The 17,616-nt window shown below is 39.0% G+C and overlaps 1 protein-coding gene across 1 annotated transcript in view; it reads right to left on the bottom strand.

The window, feature by feature from the left end:
* IRAG1 (inositol 1,4,5-triphosphate receptor associated 1) overlaps positions 1-17,616 on the bottom strand; it is a 127,121-nt gene that overhangs the window by 36,225 nt on the left and 73,280 nt on the right. The window contains 1 exon segment of the mRNA XM_082683080.1: positions 6,004-6,127. Within this exon segment, the coding sequence (XP_082539206.1) occupies positions 6,004-6,127 (124 nt within the window).

Raw genomic sequence — 17,616 nt, forward strand, 5'->3', positions numbered from 1 at the left:
GTGTGTGTTGAGTTTGAGAAGTCCTTTGTAGATCCTGGATATCAGCCTTTTGTCTGTACTGTTATTTGCAAATATCTTCTCCCATTCCGTGGGTTGCCTCTTTGTTTTGTTGACTGTTTCCTTTGCTGTGCAGAAGCTTTTGATCTTGATGAAGTCCCAAAAGTTTATTTTCGCTTTTGTTTCCTTTGCCTTTGGAGACATATCTTTTTTTTTTTTATAAACATATATATATATATTTTTTTTTTAATTTTTATTTTTTATAAACATATACATATCTTGAAAGAAGTTGCTGTGGCTGATATCGAAGAGGTTACTGCCTATGTTCTCCTCTAGGATTCTGATGGATTCCTGTCTCACGCTGAGGTCTTTTATCCATTTTGAGTTTATCTTTGTGTACAGTGTAAGAGAATGATTGAGTTTCATTCTTCTACATGTAGCTGTCCAGTTTTCCCAGCACCATTTATTGAAGAGACTGTCTTTATTCCACTGTATATTTTTTCCTGTTTTGTCAAAGATTATTTGCCTATAGAGTTGAGGGTCCATATCTGGGCTCTCTACTCTGTTCCACTGATCTATGTGTCTGTTTTTATGCCAGTACCATGCTGTCTTGGTGATCACGTGATTCTTTATATGGAAAACCCAAAAGACTCCACCCCCAAACTACTAGAACTCATACAGCAATTCAGCAATGTGGCAGGATACAAAGTCAATGTACAGAAATCAGTGGCTTTCTTATATACTAACAATGAAAATACAGAAAGGGAAATTAGAGAATCGATTCCATTTACTATAGCACCAAGAACCATACGATACCTGGGAAAAAACCTAACCAAAGAGGTAAAAGATCTGTACTTGAGGAACTACAGAACACTCATGAAAGAAATTGAAGAAGACACAAAAAGATGGAAGACCATTCCATGCTCTTGGATCGGAAGAGTAAACATTGTTAAAATGTCTATACTGCCTAGAGCAATCTATACTTTTAATGCCATTCCAATCAAAATTCCACCGGTATTTTTCAAAGAGCTGGAGCAAATAATCCTAAAACTTGTATGGAATCAGAAGAGACCCCGAATCGCTAAGGAAATGTTGAAAAACAAAAACAAAACTGGGGGCAGCACGTTACCGTATTTCAAGCTTTATTACAAAGCTGTGATCACCAAGACAGAGAGCTCTATCTTATGAACTGGTATAGACAGCTAGGGGGCAGAGCCATGGGCCTTCGAAAAAGAAGGAAGCCCAGCAGGTTTTGTAAAATGAGATTATTTGGGATGGCAATGCCTGCCTCAGAATTTAAACTCCCTTAAGTAGAATCTAAACTCCCTTAGAATAAAATCAGGATCTTTTGTGAACCAGCCTCTACCAGACTTTCCTTTTCCTATTCTCCATTGACCATTCTGCTCCTCACACTCACTTCAATGTGGACCCAGAGGCTTTGCATTTACTGTTCGTTCCTTTTTTTTTAATCCCCATTTTCTTTCATAATAGCTTTATTTGAAATATAATCCACATACCACAAAATTTACCCTTTTATAATTTATAATTCAATAATTTTTAATATATTCACAGTTATACAACCATCAATCACTATGGTTAATTTTAAAACTTTTCATCATCCTCAAAAGAAACTCTGTACCCATTAGTGATCCATCTCCCCTAGCCCCATTCCCAGCCAAGGCAATACTAATCTCCTTTCTCACTCCATGGATGTCCCTATTCTGAAAATTTCATAAAAATGGAATCACACAACATGTTGCTTTTTGTGGCTGGCTTCCTTCATTTAGCATAATATTTTAAAGATTCATCCATGTAGTAGCATATAGCAATACTTCATTTTTATTGCTGAATAATATTCCATTATATGGATATATCACAATTTACCTATCTAGTCATTGGACATTTGGGCTATTTCCACTTTCTGACCAATATGAAAAACACTGTGACTGAACATTTGTGTATAAGTTTTTGTGTAGACACATGTTTTCATTTCTCTTTGTTATACAACAAGGAGTAGAATTGCTGGGCCATATGGTAACTTTATATTCAACTTTTTGAAGAATTGCCACACTGTTATTCCAAAGTGGCTGCACCCTTTTACCAAGAACTCTGGTTTCTTCACATCCTCACCAATACTTAGTTATTATCCACCTTTTTTATTATAGCCATTCTAGAAGATATGAAATTGTATCTCATTAACATTTTGATTTGCATTTCCCTAAAGATTGATGTTGCACATCCTTTTAATGCTTACTGACCCCTCATATATATCCTTTGAAGAAATGTCTACTTAAATCCTTTATCCTTAAAAAATTAGTTATCTTTTTATTGAATTAGAGAGTTCCAGATATATTCTGGAAATAAATCCCTTATCAAATGCATGATTTGCAAATATTTTCTCACATTCTGTGGGTTGTCTTTTCACTTTCTTAGTGGTATTATTTGCATCAAAAAACTTTTGTTTTGATGAAATACTATTCATCTATTTTTTTTCCTCTAATTGCTTGTACTTTTAGTGTCATATCTAAGAAACTATGGACTAACCCAAAGTATTGAAGATTTGTTTTTATGTTGTCTTCTAAGAGTTTGATAGCACTAGCTCTATATTTTGCTCTATGGTCCATTTTGAGTCAATTTTTATGTATTGTGTGAGGCCCCTTTGGGTCACTACATTTGTATCTTTACTCTTTTGCATCAAGTCATCCACACCATTTGTTGAAATTACTGTGCTTTTTGTCTGGAAATGTCTTCACCAAAATCTTTGCATGGATGACTTCATTTTGTCATTTGCATGTCTCATATTAATTACTACTTTATCATAGAGGCCTTCCTTGACCCTCTACCCAATGTTCCATCCCTATGTTATTCTCTGTATGTGACTATCTTATGGTCTTCTTCGCAGTTTTGCTGTCTGGAACTGTACATTTAGTTACTTGAATATTATTTGTCTCTCTGCCTAGAATGTAAGTGCCCTAATAACAGGGACTGTGTCTGTTTGTTCTCCATTCTAATGTCTGGCACATAATAGGCACTCCAATGACTACTTATTGATTAAGTGCCTATTTATTGCTCCTATTGGTTTTTGATCCCCAATGTGGGACTTGATCCCAGGGCCCTGGGATCATGATCGGAGTTGAAGGCAGATGCCTAACTGACTGAGCCACCCAGGCATCACCAGACCTGATTTTTCTACTGAATTTATTCAATTTGCTGACTCTCTGAGCTCCTTCTTGGTATGGTCCAGTCCCAATTCACATAGCCCACATAGATCATGAAACCAACTCCTTCATATTAAAAATCATATTAAAACTTCATATTAAAACTCATGGGGAAATTAAATTTCCCCATATTTTTTCTAAGTGAAGGATTCTTGAAATTCTGGCTTCCCCTTCTGCTGGGCAACTCTTTGCCCATCTATCCCAAGCCCCAAAACAGGAGTAGAGTGTTCTGGGCCCAGCCATGAGCCTAAGCTGCAAATAGCCTTTACTGAGGCCAGGAGGAGGGAGCCTGGTTTAGTGGTTGGAGCAGAGAGTTTGGGGATGGGCAATGTATCTCTCAATGCACGAGAGCCACTGACTACAATCTGAGAGCCTGGATCACAGGTTCAGATGCTGATCTTAATTCATTGACCATGCAGGCCCATGCAGGTCCAATGTGGCCTCAAGGTTTGTAGCTAGTAGCTATTAACTCATAGAAGATAGAACTGCTCAGTTTCCCTCACCCAGGTAAGCTGGGGGAATTTAATTAGCTGGAGGTGAGTTGTAATGACACTAATTATCTTCAGCTTTATTGAGGAAAAAGAAGTCAATAATACTATTCACCAGTCTTGTTCCTTACAGACAAGAGTACCAGTGCTGAGTGCCTGGGTGGCTCGGTGGGTTGGGCCTCTGCCTTCAGCTCAGGTCATGATCTCAGAGTCCTGAGATCAAGTTCCGCATCAGGCTCTCTGCTCAGAGAAGCAGAGAGCCTGCTTCCTTCTCCCTTTCTCTCTCTGCCTGCCTCACTGCCTGCTTGTGATCTCTCTCTGTCAAATAAATAAATAAAATCTATAAAAAAAAAAAAAGAGTACCAGTGCTGGTTTGGGTACTTGTAACAGGCCCCTAGTATAATGGAAAGGCACTGAGTCTGCAACTCAGCCCACCCTGAGTTCAATTCCTGACTCTGTCACTTACTATCATGTTGCATTGCTTCTTTTCTCTCACTGAAGATAAACAAACTCTTCCTTTTCTGCCTCACTGGGTTGTTACAAACACCAAAAGGCACAGCATATAAACATGCTCTATAACCTGCAGTGTGCTGCCATGCTTCTCCTTTGGTTTCCTGCCTCTGGACAGCCTCTCTCTGCCTTCCCTGAGATGAACTGGCCCCACCCATGCCCTTCCTCAGCTGTGGATGCAACCTGTTTCTTTTTTTAAAATTTGCCTATAATGTATTATAGGGACATGTCTGTGATTCATCAGTCTTACAGAATTCACAGCACTCATCATAGCACATATCTTCCCCAATGTCTATCACCCAGACACCCTATCCCTAACATCTCCTCCCCTCCAGCAACCCTCAGTTTGTTTCCTGAGATTAAGAATCTCCTATGTTTTGTCTCCCTCTCTGATTTTATCTTGTTTGATTTTCCCCTCCTTTCCCCTATGATCCTCTGTCTTGTTTCTCAAATTTTTCATATCCATGAGATCAAACCATAATTGTCTTTCTCTGATTGACTTATTTTGCTCAGCATAATACCCTCGAGTTCCATCCATGTCATCGCAAATGAAAAGACTTCATTTTTGATGGCTGCATAGTATTCCATTGTGTGTGTGTGTGTGTGTGTGTGTGTGTGTGTGTGTATACACCACATCTTCTTTATCCATTCATCTGTTGATAGACATCTAGGTTCTTTCCATAGTTTGGCTATTGTGGACGTTGCTGCTATAAACATCGAGGTGCTCATGCCCCTTTGGGTCACTACATTTGTAACTTTATGGTGAATATCCAGTAGTGCAATTGCTGGGTCATAGGGTAGCTCTGTTTTCAACTTTTTGAGGAACCTCCATACTGTTTTCCAGAGTGGCCACACCAGCTTTCATTCCCAGCAACAATGTAGGAGGGCTCCCCTTTCTCCAGAATGCAACCCGCTTCTGACCTGTTTCTGGCACTTTTCCTGATGCTGACTTAATTTCTAGGCCCCTCTGAGCATTGCCTGATGACAGTGTTTTAGGTGATGGTAGTGTGCAGTTTGAATATCACATCCCCTGGACAAAACTTGTTTTCCTTTCCCCCAAGTCAGGGAGTTCTGTTACATCTGATTTCTCCTAATGGCCTTTCTCAGGCCCCCAACAATTTAGTCTCCAGGTTACTTGAGCCTGGCAGGATGCCTCAATTGCAGGCACCCACTCAATTCTTATTCCTTAGTGATATCCTCTCTTATCTCCTCCATTCATTTTTCAATCCAGTTACCAAGGGTGTACCATGTGCTGACATGCCTGCTTACACACTGTCTCTTTTAGCTAGTGCAGCATCCTACCAATGACAGCTCACTTATGACCTTTGTTGTGTAGGTGAGGAGGATGATATTTGGCAAGTGAAGTCACTTTCTCCGTGTGTGGAAGAGCCTGGTAGATTTCCCAAGCAATCCTTCTTCGTGTGGTTCCAAATGTTCTACATCTCTGTTTATGCATAAATCAGACCTAGAATCTCTCAGTTATGGGTAAATGATAGATCTCAGACTGAAACCATTTTTCCTGGGCCAAAGTCTACCACCCTCTGCTGCCATGAGCCTCTGGTGATACCTCATGCCCACCTGTGAAACCCATCTGCTGTTTGAGTTAGAAGCACCTTACGTGGCTCTTTATTATTCTTTTTATTTTTTGCTGCATTAGCCCTGTCTGGACCATTAGACTTTGAACATTCTGGGGCCAAAAATCAAGGCCCATGCTGTCCTATGTCCCATCTAGAATCTAACACAGGGCCTACCCAATACAGTGTCTTATGCAACCCATGCCTTCATTTTACCTTCCAGGGAGAGACCTGTGGACCCGCAGTTTGCGCAGCAGCATGTCAGAAATATTAGGCATGACATCCAAGCCAGTCTTTGGTTCTTCTTCCTCAATAGCTGAGGAGAGTTCAGAAGGGAGCCCTGAAAAAAAACAAAGTGCTTAACTTATAAAATGTCTGAAACCACAGTAGCACTGTTGGTAACTTGCTTCAGTTTATAAGAACCTAATTATATGCTAGGGGCTTTATAATTTTTATTTTATCTTCACAATGATCCAGTGAGCTAGAACTTAATCATCCTATTTTACAGGTAGGTTAGTCAAGACTCTGCAAGGTAAATAACTTAAAGTCACAAAACTAGTAACTCATTGTCAGATTTCAAATCAATTTCATCTGCTTTAAATTCTAGTTTTTCCCATTGCTCCCCACAGTACCAAGCAGGCTCCCGTGTCTGGGGTTCAGGGTTGGTTTCTGGCAACTGAAAGCTGGTTGCTCTTTAGCTGTAATATTTGGAAAAGTCCCCTCTCTTTGGCAGGCTTCTCAGGAGGCCTGTTGCCCAATTATTCTTTCTCAAATGAACTCAGTGATTCAATCACTGATGTCCTACCTAGAAATCTTGTTCCATATCCCCATAGATAGAAATAGAAACAGTGTTTTTTCAGGGTAAAGTTAGGGTCATTAGATCTTTTACAGATCCCAGAAATAGATGCCTCTTAGCCAAAAGAACCAATGAACAGCCTTTTTTTTAATCTCATGAAACTATCCTGGTGTGTGCTCTGAGAGCAGAAAGAACCAACCAAGTATTCTCCTTCCCACAAATCTTTCTCCAGTTTGAAGACAGCTCTTGTAGCTCTCTAAAGCTTCCCTTCTCCAGGCTTTACCCTTGTTTTTTCATCTGTTCATTATCACCCACTATGGCCTATGCCCTCTAGATATCATTCCCTTCCTGCACACGTTCTGACTGTTGCTGTCCCAGATACGTTCTAACAAGTGCTTAACTCAGGAAGACATGGGCAAATGTCCCTGGCATTGACATTTGTTATTCATGCAGCATAGACTCACTGTACCTTCCTATGGGCTTATGGTACCTTTAGGATTAAAAGCCTCAAATCTCTTTTACTTGGGTGAAATCAGGTATCTTCATCCCATACAATGGTTAGTTTCCATTCACATGCAGGACTTCTAGTCATCCATGTTCTACCATCTCTCATGGGCAGGTTTCCAGTCAGCTCTTTTTCCAGAATTGTACACCAGGCCAGAGATTGGGACTAGAGGTATACTTGTGGTAGCCATCTAAGTGCAGCTAAGATTGGGAGTCATGTGAATTAGAAGTTTCTCCAAAGGAGAACATGCAGAGAGAAGAAGACTTATATAGTTTGGTTCAAGATAAAGATTATTTAAATATTTTGAGCTTTCCAATAACAGAACAGTGTTCAGGAGTTTGCTGGTACTTAAGGTATCCCAGCAAAGTCTGGAGGGCGATCTGTCAGAAATGGGGGTAGTCAGTGATCCTTCTTTGAATATAAGATTGAACTAGATGTTCTCTTAGCTACCAGTCATCTCTTGGGTTCTGTCCTGGCACTTACTGCTCTCTGACTTTTCAGTGTGATAGATGATAAACCTTGTGTTCCCTCTGGTCTTGCTATACCTTTATGTATCCACACTGCACCCAGCACAGAGATAATTAAGCAGTGGACTCCTGAGAAATCCATATGATTAATTGAACCAAAGAAGAACTAATAATCAAATGAAAGTCATAACAGGGGCTTTTGCCAAGAGAAGTTGCCTAGGTTGAGCCTCCCCTGCCCCACCAAAAAAATAACTAGTGAGGCCTTCTAGCCCTGATAAGATGGCTATCTGAAGGGTGATCCTAGAACTTGTAGATCCTAGAACCAGTTATCCTCCTCATTAAGTCAACAATTACAAAAATTTTTAAACCACAAATATACCAGCAACTCTCAAATATAAGAAAAAGCAATCATCTTTAAAAATAATGGCTAGAGGGTGCCTGGGTGGCTCAGTGGGTTAAGCCGCTGCCTTCGGCTCAGGTCATGATCTCAGGGTCCTGGGATCGAGTCCCACATCGGGCTCTCTGCTCAGCAGGGGGCCTGCTTCCCTTCCTCTCTCTCTGCCTGCTTCTCTGCATACTTGTGATCTCTGTCTGTCAAATAAATAAATAAAATCTTTAAAAAAAATAATGGCTAGACAATGATGTGGATGGAACTAGAGGGTATTACGCTAAGCAAAATAAGTCAATCAGAGAAAAACAATTATTATATGATCTCTCTGATATGAGGAATTTAAGAGGTGGGGTGGGGTGTCGTGGTGGGTAGGCAGGGGAAAAAAATGAAACAAGATGGGACCAGGGAGGGAGACAAACCACAAGAGACTCTTAATCTCAAGAAACAAACTGAGGGTTGCAGGGGGGTAGGGGGGAGGGATGGGATGGCTGGGTTATGGACATTGGGGAGGGTATGTGCTATGGTGAGAGCTGTGAATTGGGTAAGACAGATGATTCACAGATCTGTATCCCCAAAGCCAATAATACATTATATGATATGTTAATTTTTAATAAAAAGTTATATGCAGAAAAAAAATAATGGCTAGAAAAAGAACTTGCTAGGAATAAATGTAGAGCTCCCACCCTTGATAGCTCTTTTTCTTCCCTCAAAGAATCATTACTGAGGGGAAGATGTTAAGAGGAAGAATTCTGGCAAGAGTGTAATACCACAGAATGAGAAGGGAAGTAGACTGAGGGGGTGAGCAGGCAGCCTCCACAGGAGATTCAGAAAGTTTCTTCAGAAAGGAAGGATCTCCATGCTACTACAACAATACTCCCAACAAGAGAAAAAACTTCCTGTGCTACTATTTGCTTTTCTTACTGAGTAAGAGGGGAGAGGAAAAGCAGAATGATTGCACAGCATTTTACCAGAGCTGATTATCTCAAACAATATGGAGGGATTTACCAGAATGTAAGACAAAAGAAAAAAAATAAATAAAACAAGCCCATCCAATAAAGTGTGGGCAGGAGACACATGGAAAGCCCCAGTTGAAGCTGCTCCCTACCCCTGACCACCACTTTTGAAAAATAGCATAGTGGCCAAAATCCTTAGATTTTTTTTTCCTTTCAAAAATCCGAATTAGATCTTTTTTAAAAAATTTATTTATTTTCAGCATAACAGTATTCATTATTTTTACACCACACCCAGTGCTCCACGCAATCCGTGCCCTCTATAATACCCACCACCTGGTTTTTGTCTATTTTTCCTTTCCTCTATCTGACAGAGGAGTGAGAATGGCTGCTGGGAATAGTTGAGCCAAGTCTGGAAAATAAACACCTGGGCTGATTGTCTCTACAATTCTACCCTAAATTGGGGAATAATCTATAATCCACTACTACTCACCTAAAAGCATAAGATATGCCCATACTGCAGTGTAATAAATTCATATGTTGGACTATGAACAAAGTTATAGAAAAAAGAGCAGAAACCAATCCTACAAACACCACTACACACAGTTCCATCTGAACTTCCCCTTTTCCCTACCACCAAAGCAGGAATAAAGCAAACATAAAATATCCAGTCTTCAGCTAAGCACTGCAGGGAGAACAGGGATCTCAGATAAGGTTGGAAGGAGTCAATGAAAATTGACCTTCACAAATTGTTTAGGTAAAGAGAAAATCCAGGTGAAAATGTCCATATCAAAAAGAAATAAAATGAGAACAATGGCATGGCAACTACATGACAACTGAGAAAGAAAGACTGAAGTATTTAGAGATTAAATAATGGACCTGTAGTTGAGATACTGGTGAGAAATTTACAGATTGTGGTGTCTTTGAACTAGTGAACAAAAGGAACAATTCATATATACATTTATACATACACACACACACACGCGCGCGCGTATGTATAAAGAAGTGCTTCTCCCACTGCCCTTGTGGAAAGAGTAAGCCATCTACAGGGAGAGGTGGAGGTTGAGGGGAGCTGGAAATCAGCTGGTCTCAGACTTCTCTACAACATTAAATACAATGTAGTATCTGCCAAGTTCTGAGGAAAAGAATGACCCAAAATTTAAAACTTTGCAAGCTGTCCTTCAAGAATAAAGATAACATTTTTAAACGTACTAAAATTCAGGAAACAGCACCTTTGAACCCTTCTAGAAAAACTATTGGATAATAAAATCTAGCTAAACAAAACATAAATCAAAATCACAAACTAGGTAATGGTGAGCCATCGTAAAGGGAATGATGGTCAGCGTTAAATCCTTTTACATATAAGTTTAGGGCTAACTAACTATGGAAATTATATTTACAGAAAGGAACATAGATGGTAAAGCCTTGACAGTACAAAAAGTATAATTTATCATTTGTATTTGTGGAGATGGAAGGATAGGAAGAAATATGAAGATGGGAAGAAATGCAGTCACTTTCATCTTTTTCAGTAGGAAGTCAATAATCCAAATTTAAAACATGGAATGTAAAAAAAGTACCTCAATGACTCCAAACTCTTAATGCATTTCATAATGTATATTTTAAACTTTAAAAAACTAATCTCTGTTTTCTAGAGGAAGAAAATGCCAAAATTCAGCAATTCCTACAGTTTCACTCTGCTTTAATTCAAGTTCAATTAAATTTTCATACTTTTTATCTAAAATAAGTACATCTAGCAATCTAACATAATCTTCTTCCTTCTTCCCTTCCTCCTCCTGTATTTGTGGGAAGAGGGCATTTGTTAGAAGCTATATTTACTTTCTTGCATTTTTCACTCTTATTTAAATATTTTTATAATATGCAAGAGGCATTTTAACAGTAGAATTATTTTAAACATATCTGCTTGTATTAGCTCATTCCAATGAAAGCATTTGTTTCTGGCAATCTCCAAGACTTAGAAAAATAACTTCTGGGGCTTCTGATTAAAGATGCTCTGAGACTCAGGATGACCCCCAAAAGGCCAAAGCTATTGGTTGGGGATAAACTCTCCTCAGATTGATCTTCTCAAGGAGGACTTTTCCCTGCCTGAAATCTGAGGGCTCTGAGCTCAGACTGGGGTAGCTAGAGGGACTCCCCATATCTCTCTCAACCTCCATGTCCAGATATCCAACTACTTCCTAGATGTTGTCACTTGGATCAAGATGATGAAAACAATCTCAGCAGCCACTATTATCAAACATCAACTTGTGTTAGCTGTAGTTTCTGTTACAATAGCCTTGCAAGATAAATATTGCTAAGCTAATTTTCTGCATTCTAGGAAACTTAGGCTCAGCTAAGTTAAGTAGATTTCCCAGTGTTGCAGCCAATTGGTAGTAGAACTGGGATGCAAAACTAGGTCTGTCAGACTGTGGCATCCAAGCTGCTCTCCATGAGCATTCAGCATATCCAAATCCAAACCTGATGTCTTTCTCCTCCGGTGAGCTCTTCCTCCTGTTCTCCCCATCCTCATTTATGATGCCATCACCCACCTTGGCCATCCAGACACACATTTGGTGGTCTTTCTGGTCTTCCCCTCTACCCTGTCTCCTCATCAAGTCCTGGCAAGCTGACCTCCAGAGAGCTCTCAAACCTGTCATTCACATGCCCCTCCTGTCCATCTCTATCTACAGTCTTATCACCTCTCACCATGCTGTTTCCATACCCTTTTTACCAGTCTCCCTGCCTCCAGCCTATCCCATTTCAGGCCAGCTTTCATTATTTGTCAAGTAGAATTATTCTCAAATTCAGCTCTGATCCTGATGCTTCCTTATCTGCAGGTTTCTCTGGCTTTCCAAGGGGTCCTGAATGAAGTTCAAACTCATTAACTGTCCCTCAAAGCCTTCACTTTCCCTATTCCCTACTCATACTCCACCCTTCATATTCATCTCTCTAGAACACATGACCCACACTTGGTTTACATAGGATTACTTCTGTTCCTGAAGGATGCCGAGAACTGGAAGATGCATGTGTGTCTTTGCTCCTGCTGTTGCTTCTGTCTCCAGTGCCTTTCTTTTCCTCAGCTCAAAGCAGCTGCTCCTGGAATCCTGCCCTCACTCACCCCTACTGAGCTGGCTGCTTCTTTACCTGTGTTCCTAGGTACTTTGTATTGTAAAGTCTTTTTTTTTTTTTTTATTTGACAGAGAGAGATCACAAGTAGATGGAGAGAGAGGCAGGCAGAGAGAGAGAGAGGGAAGCAGGCTCCCTGCTGAGCAGAGAGCCCGATATGGGACTCGATCCCAGGTCCCTGAGATCGTGACCCGAGCCGAAGGCAGCGGCTTAAACCACTGAGCCACCCAGGCGCCCTGTATTGTAAAGTCTTGATACAATATATTATAGTGACGTTTTCTATCCTTGTGTTTCCTCTCCTAGAAGGTGAAGGTGAACTCATTCATTTATCCAGTATTTATTGAGTGCTTACTATGATTCAGACAATGGGCTAGGAACTAGGGATATAATGCTGAGCAAAATACACAAGTTACTGTCCTCTGGGAGCTTGTTACCTCATGGAACAGAGATTAATTACATTACATTTAGATCAAACATTTCATTTCATATTGTGATAGATTTTATAAGACAGAAGGATCTGGAGGTACTGGAAAAGTGATCCCTAGAAAAATGACATTTGCGCAGAAAAGACTGAATGAGAGTTCATTAGGCAAGGAGGATGAGAGGAAGAACATTCCAGGTTCTGTGCCCGTGCCAAGCCAAGGAGGAGGAGTGGGTTGCTGAAGGAAGGCCAAGATATTGAGAGTGAGGAGAGTGGCCCTTGAAAATGTGGGAACGGGAAGGGGGGTTAATTACACAGGGCCTTGTACATCCTACTAAGGATTTTAGTGCTCATCTAAAATCTAAAGGGCCCTGAAGATGCTGAACCAGATGCGTATTTCAGAGATTTCCTCTGGCTGAGTATAGGCAGTGAATTGAGTTGGATGAGGAGGTTAGGAGTGCTGAGAGATGGGATGGACGTTGTTGAGGTAACTGAAGGAACCAGTAATAATGACAGCCAAGACAAGGCCCTCTTCTTGAAGGCAGAGCCTGAGTCTTTTTCACCTCTGCATTCCCAGCATGCAGTCTGGGAACTAGCCCACAATCAGCCTCACATCTTTGGCATGAAATGACCTGCAAATGATTAGGACCCAAACATCCTACAAATGGTCTGTGAAGAAAACTTGTTGGATTGTTGGAAAGACCAGATGCAGCAGGAAAGAGCCTCCCAATCCTCAGAAACTGAAAGAAAGCCAAAGTTCTTAAGATTCCAGAATGTTCTGATAAGGATCTTTCCCATTTCCCAAAGGGACAGCCAACAATTATCATAAGAGACTCGAGTTTTTCCTATGAGCTCATATACATTGTTGTATTTAGAGCTCCCAAAAAGAGCTGGCCTCTTTAGCTTTCACGGAGACTCCCAGAGTCTTTCATGCTAGATATGAGAGGGGAAGAAGCTCTTTGATTCAGAATGTTCAGAATGTAGGAAAAGGAAGTCCCAAATCTACAGATATCAATCAAACACATGTGGCTGCTCACCATATCTCCAGCACCATCCTACATATACTGTGGAGCACACAGGACAACATCCCACATGTGACACAGTTCCACAACCTTGATTAGAGGAATTAAAAATGTATGCCAGTTTTCTGCTGGAATAAAGACCAGTATCACATAAAAAAATTATATCAGCCCAACGAAATAGGTACTATAGTACTATTATTATACCTATAATATAGATGAGCAAACTGAACCATCTAGAGACTAAGCAACTTGCCCAAGGCTATGCAGCTAATCAGTGTTGAAGCTTAAACTCTTAACCACCCAGATCCTAGAAATGACAGAAAAATGGGAGGGAGGGCATGTAGTGGATATCTAAATTGGCATATATTTTTTAAAAATTTTATTTATTTAATTGACAGAGAGACAGACAGTGAAAGAGAAACACAAGCCAGGGGAGTGGGAGAGGGAGAAGCAGGCTTCCTGCTGAGCAGGGAGCCCAATGGGTGGCTCAATCCCTGGAATCATGACCTGAGCTGAAGGCAGATGCTTAATGACTGAGCCACCCAGGAGCCCCAAAATTGGTATACATTTTATAAGTTAATTTGGCAGTATGTATATGTATTTAAATATAAATGCCTTTTGATCAAGCAGTTCCACTTCCAAGATAATATCCCATGGCAAAAGTTATGTATTTCTATAAAGATACATCTAGGAGAATGTATAGAAATGCAGAGAAGAAACTAAGGTCCCTGAATGATTATGTGAAGCAGAGCCACCTGCTAACCTGACATCTTGCCTTAGAATCATTACTCGAGGCTGACACATTCTTCTCTACCCTGCAGGTTAGCATACTTCTGGGCCTCTATGTTAAAGCAACGTAGAATTTTGTCTTAAGTAATGCTAGAACATTATAGAATACCTTAAAAGAAATACTTATGGAGAAAATTTGGTAGTACACATAAAAGAAATTACAACATGACCAAATGAATTTTATTCCAGGACCACAAGGGTATATTTCTAAATTTGGAAAATTATTACTATATTAAATGAATGAATTTATGTAATTCTTCAATAGATGCCCAAAGCAAATTGATAAAATTCAACATAAATATTGAAGCTTTAAAGACCAGATTATTTCCTTAAAATAATAAAAATGTAAAATAATACACTATATATAAAAATATATAAACATATAATATGTATAAAATAACATAAAATACGTAAAATGGTATACTATATGATGAAATAATGTATTTTTATATTCTACAGATTTATTACATATCTTTTTCTATTTAGGAATATAAAATATTTAGTAATTAAATAATATAATAAATTAAAATAGTACATCTATTTAAGAATCAGACACAACATGATCCTTCAAAGAAAAGCACAAAAACAATTCAATTAAAAACAGAAACAAGGCAAGTATTCTCCTTATCACCATTATTGTATTAGAGAATGTTGCCAAAGTAGGAAACTTGGACAGATACACAAGTACACACACACATATGCACAAATATACAACCAAGACAGTGAATTCAATAAAATAAAAATAACAGATTGTGAATGTGAAAAAAGCATTGTGCAAAGTGGTCAAGAGCCTTTGGATTTGGTCACCTCTGGATTCTGATCCTGGCTTCAGCAATTAATAACCATGTGAACTTAACCTCCCCAGGCTTCAATTTCCTCATCTGTAAAAGGGAAGAGTAAGGCCTGCCTCCTAGGTTTGCGATGAGCATTAAATGAAATATTATCAGATGCTTAATCCAGTACCTGGCATGCAGTAATCACTCTAGTTATAGTAATTGTGCTAGTTAGTCACTGTAGTAATCCATGTATCATTTCTTCATATAAAAGAAACACATATAATACCACGCAGTATTCATCTATGCCACTGATTGTCAACTAGGAAAATCTAATGAAAAGAAGAGTCTTCTTCGTGAATAGGTAAGAATGTACAGCATGTGCCCTAATGAGAAATAAGGAGACCTGTACAAAGAGCTTCAAATCTTTTAGAGGAAAAAGAAAGGAAAACCCAGATTTATAGAGGGACACACCATGTGGAATGAGAACTAAATTTTTTCAAAGTAAGTAATTTTAAAAAGTCTATAAACTATAAAACAAACAACACTAGGACAGTTCTTCTGAATCCAGTGTGTAGCTTTAGAGCAATCACAATTAAAATGTTGTATAGAATGGTATAAATCTCGCTTAAAGAAATGGGTAGTTAAGGGACGCCTGGGTGGCTCAGTTGGTTAAGCAGCTGCCTTCGGCTCAGGTCATGATCCCAGCATCCTGGGATCGAGTCCCACATCGGGCTCCTTGCTCCGCGGGGAGCCTGCTTCTCCCTTGGACTCTGCCTTCCACTCTGTCTGCTTGTGCTCGCTCTCTCTCTCTCTCTCTCTGACAAATAAATAAATAAAATCTTAAAAAAAAAAAAAAGAAAGAAAGAAAGAAATAGGTGGTTAAGAGGCAAAACTAAAAAGGACCTGTAACCCTTGAATCTTACTTTTTAGAGCTATGAGCCTTCTGAGGTCAGCTCGTATAAGAGGGAACAGAGGTTGAAGAATGCATTTAAAGACTCAATCAGGGGTGCCTGGGTGGCTCAGTGGGTTAAAGCCTCTGCCTTCAGCTCAGGTCATGATTCCAGGGTCCTGGGATCCAACCCTGCATTGGGCTTTGTGCTCAGCGGGGAGCCTGCTTCCTTCTCTCTCTCTGCCTGCCTCTCTGCCTACTTGTGATCGCTGTCAAATAAATGAAATCTTTAAAAAAAAAAAAAAAGACTCAGTCAGTTGGTTTCTGGGCTGAGACAGGAACTCAGATCTCCTGACTTTTTGTGCAGTTGTTCTTTCCATTATTTTGCACTGAATCTTTATATCTAGAACATAAAGAATATTCTGAAAAAGATGAATAGTGAAAGAGAAGTAGTCTTACATAATACAATATATTTTAAGGCAGCAGTAATTAAAATGGGTCAGTATTGATTAGAATAAAAGAAAATAAGGTGCTCAGAACTAGTATTTGGTATATATAAAAAAGAATGTAGTATATGATTGTCTAAGCCACAAAATAATAAGAATATACATACAATAAAAAATTATTAAGGATCTTAAATTTCCAAATACCTAGATCTTAAAATAAATTCCACAGGTATTAGCAAAATAAATATAAATAGATCAAACTATTAGAAAATAGATTTGCTATCCCAATTAGGGAAAAGTAATGTTTTTATAGCAATTTAAATAATGGAAGACTTCTCAAAAGAAAAGATAGGCAAAGATTATCATAAAAACTTTACAATTTCTTGGGGCGCCTGGGTGGCTCAGTGGATTAAAGCCTCTGCCTTCAGCTCAGGTCATGATCCAGGGTCCTGAGATGGAGCCCTGCATTGGGCTCTCTGCTCAGCAGGCAGACTGCTTCCTTCTCTCTCTGCCTGCCTCTCTGCCTACTTGTGATCTTTGTCTGTCAAATAAATAAATAAAATCTTTAAAAAAAACTTCACAATATCTCTAAAGTAAAACTTGTTAAAAAGCAAAAAATGATGGGATGAAAAAGTACTAAGAAAAATACAAACTCAATAAGAGGATGTAACATTTGCAAATATTTATGCACCCAATATAGGAGTATCTAAATATAAAACAAATATTAACAGAGTGAAAGGGAGAAATTTTCAGCAATGCAATAATTGTAAGGGACTTTAATAACTTTCCTCCACTTTCATCAATGGAGAGATTATCCAGACAGAAAATTAATGAGGAAGCATTGGCCTTACATGACGTATCAGACCAGATGGACTATTAGAAACATATAAACATATACAGAACATTCCACCCAAAAGCGAAAGAATACATATTTTTCTCAAGTGCACATGAAACATTCTCTAGAATAGATAATATGTTAGGAACAAAACAAGTCTCAATAAATTTAAGAAGACTGAAATTACATCAAGCATCTTTTCCAAGCATTATGGTATGAAACTAGAAATAAATTTCAAAAGAAGAATATTGTAAAAGGTTAATGTCTGTAGAGTTTACATATATTACCAACAAAAAATAAACCAACAAAAAACCCTAATACCCATATGGACACTTGGGTAGAGCAATGCAAATCTAATCTGCTCACTAAGAAAAAACAGAGTAAATAAACATTTAAAATATTTAAATTTGAACTTGCTT

Source organism: Mustela nivalis (assembly GCF_964662115.1).
Source record: "Mustela nivalis genome assembly, chromosome: 9".
Lineage (NCBI taxonomy): Eukaryota > Metazoa > Chordata > Mammalia > Carnivora > Mustelidae > Mustela > Mustela nivalis.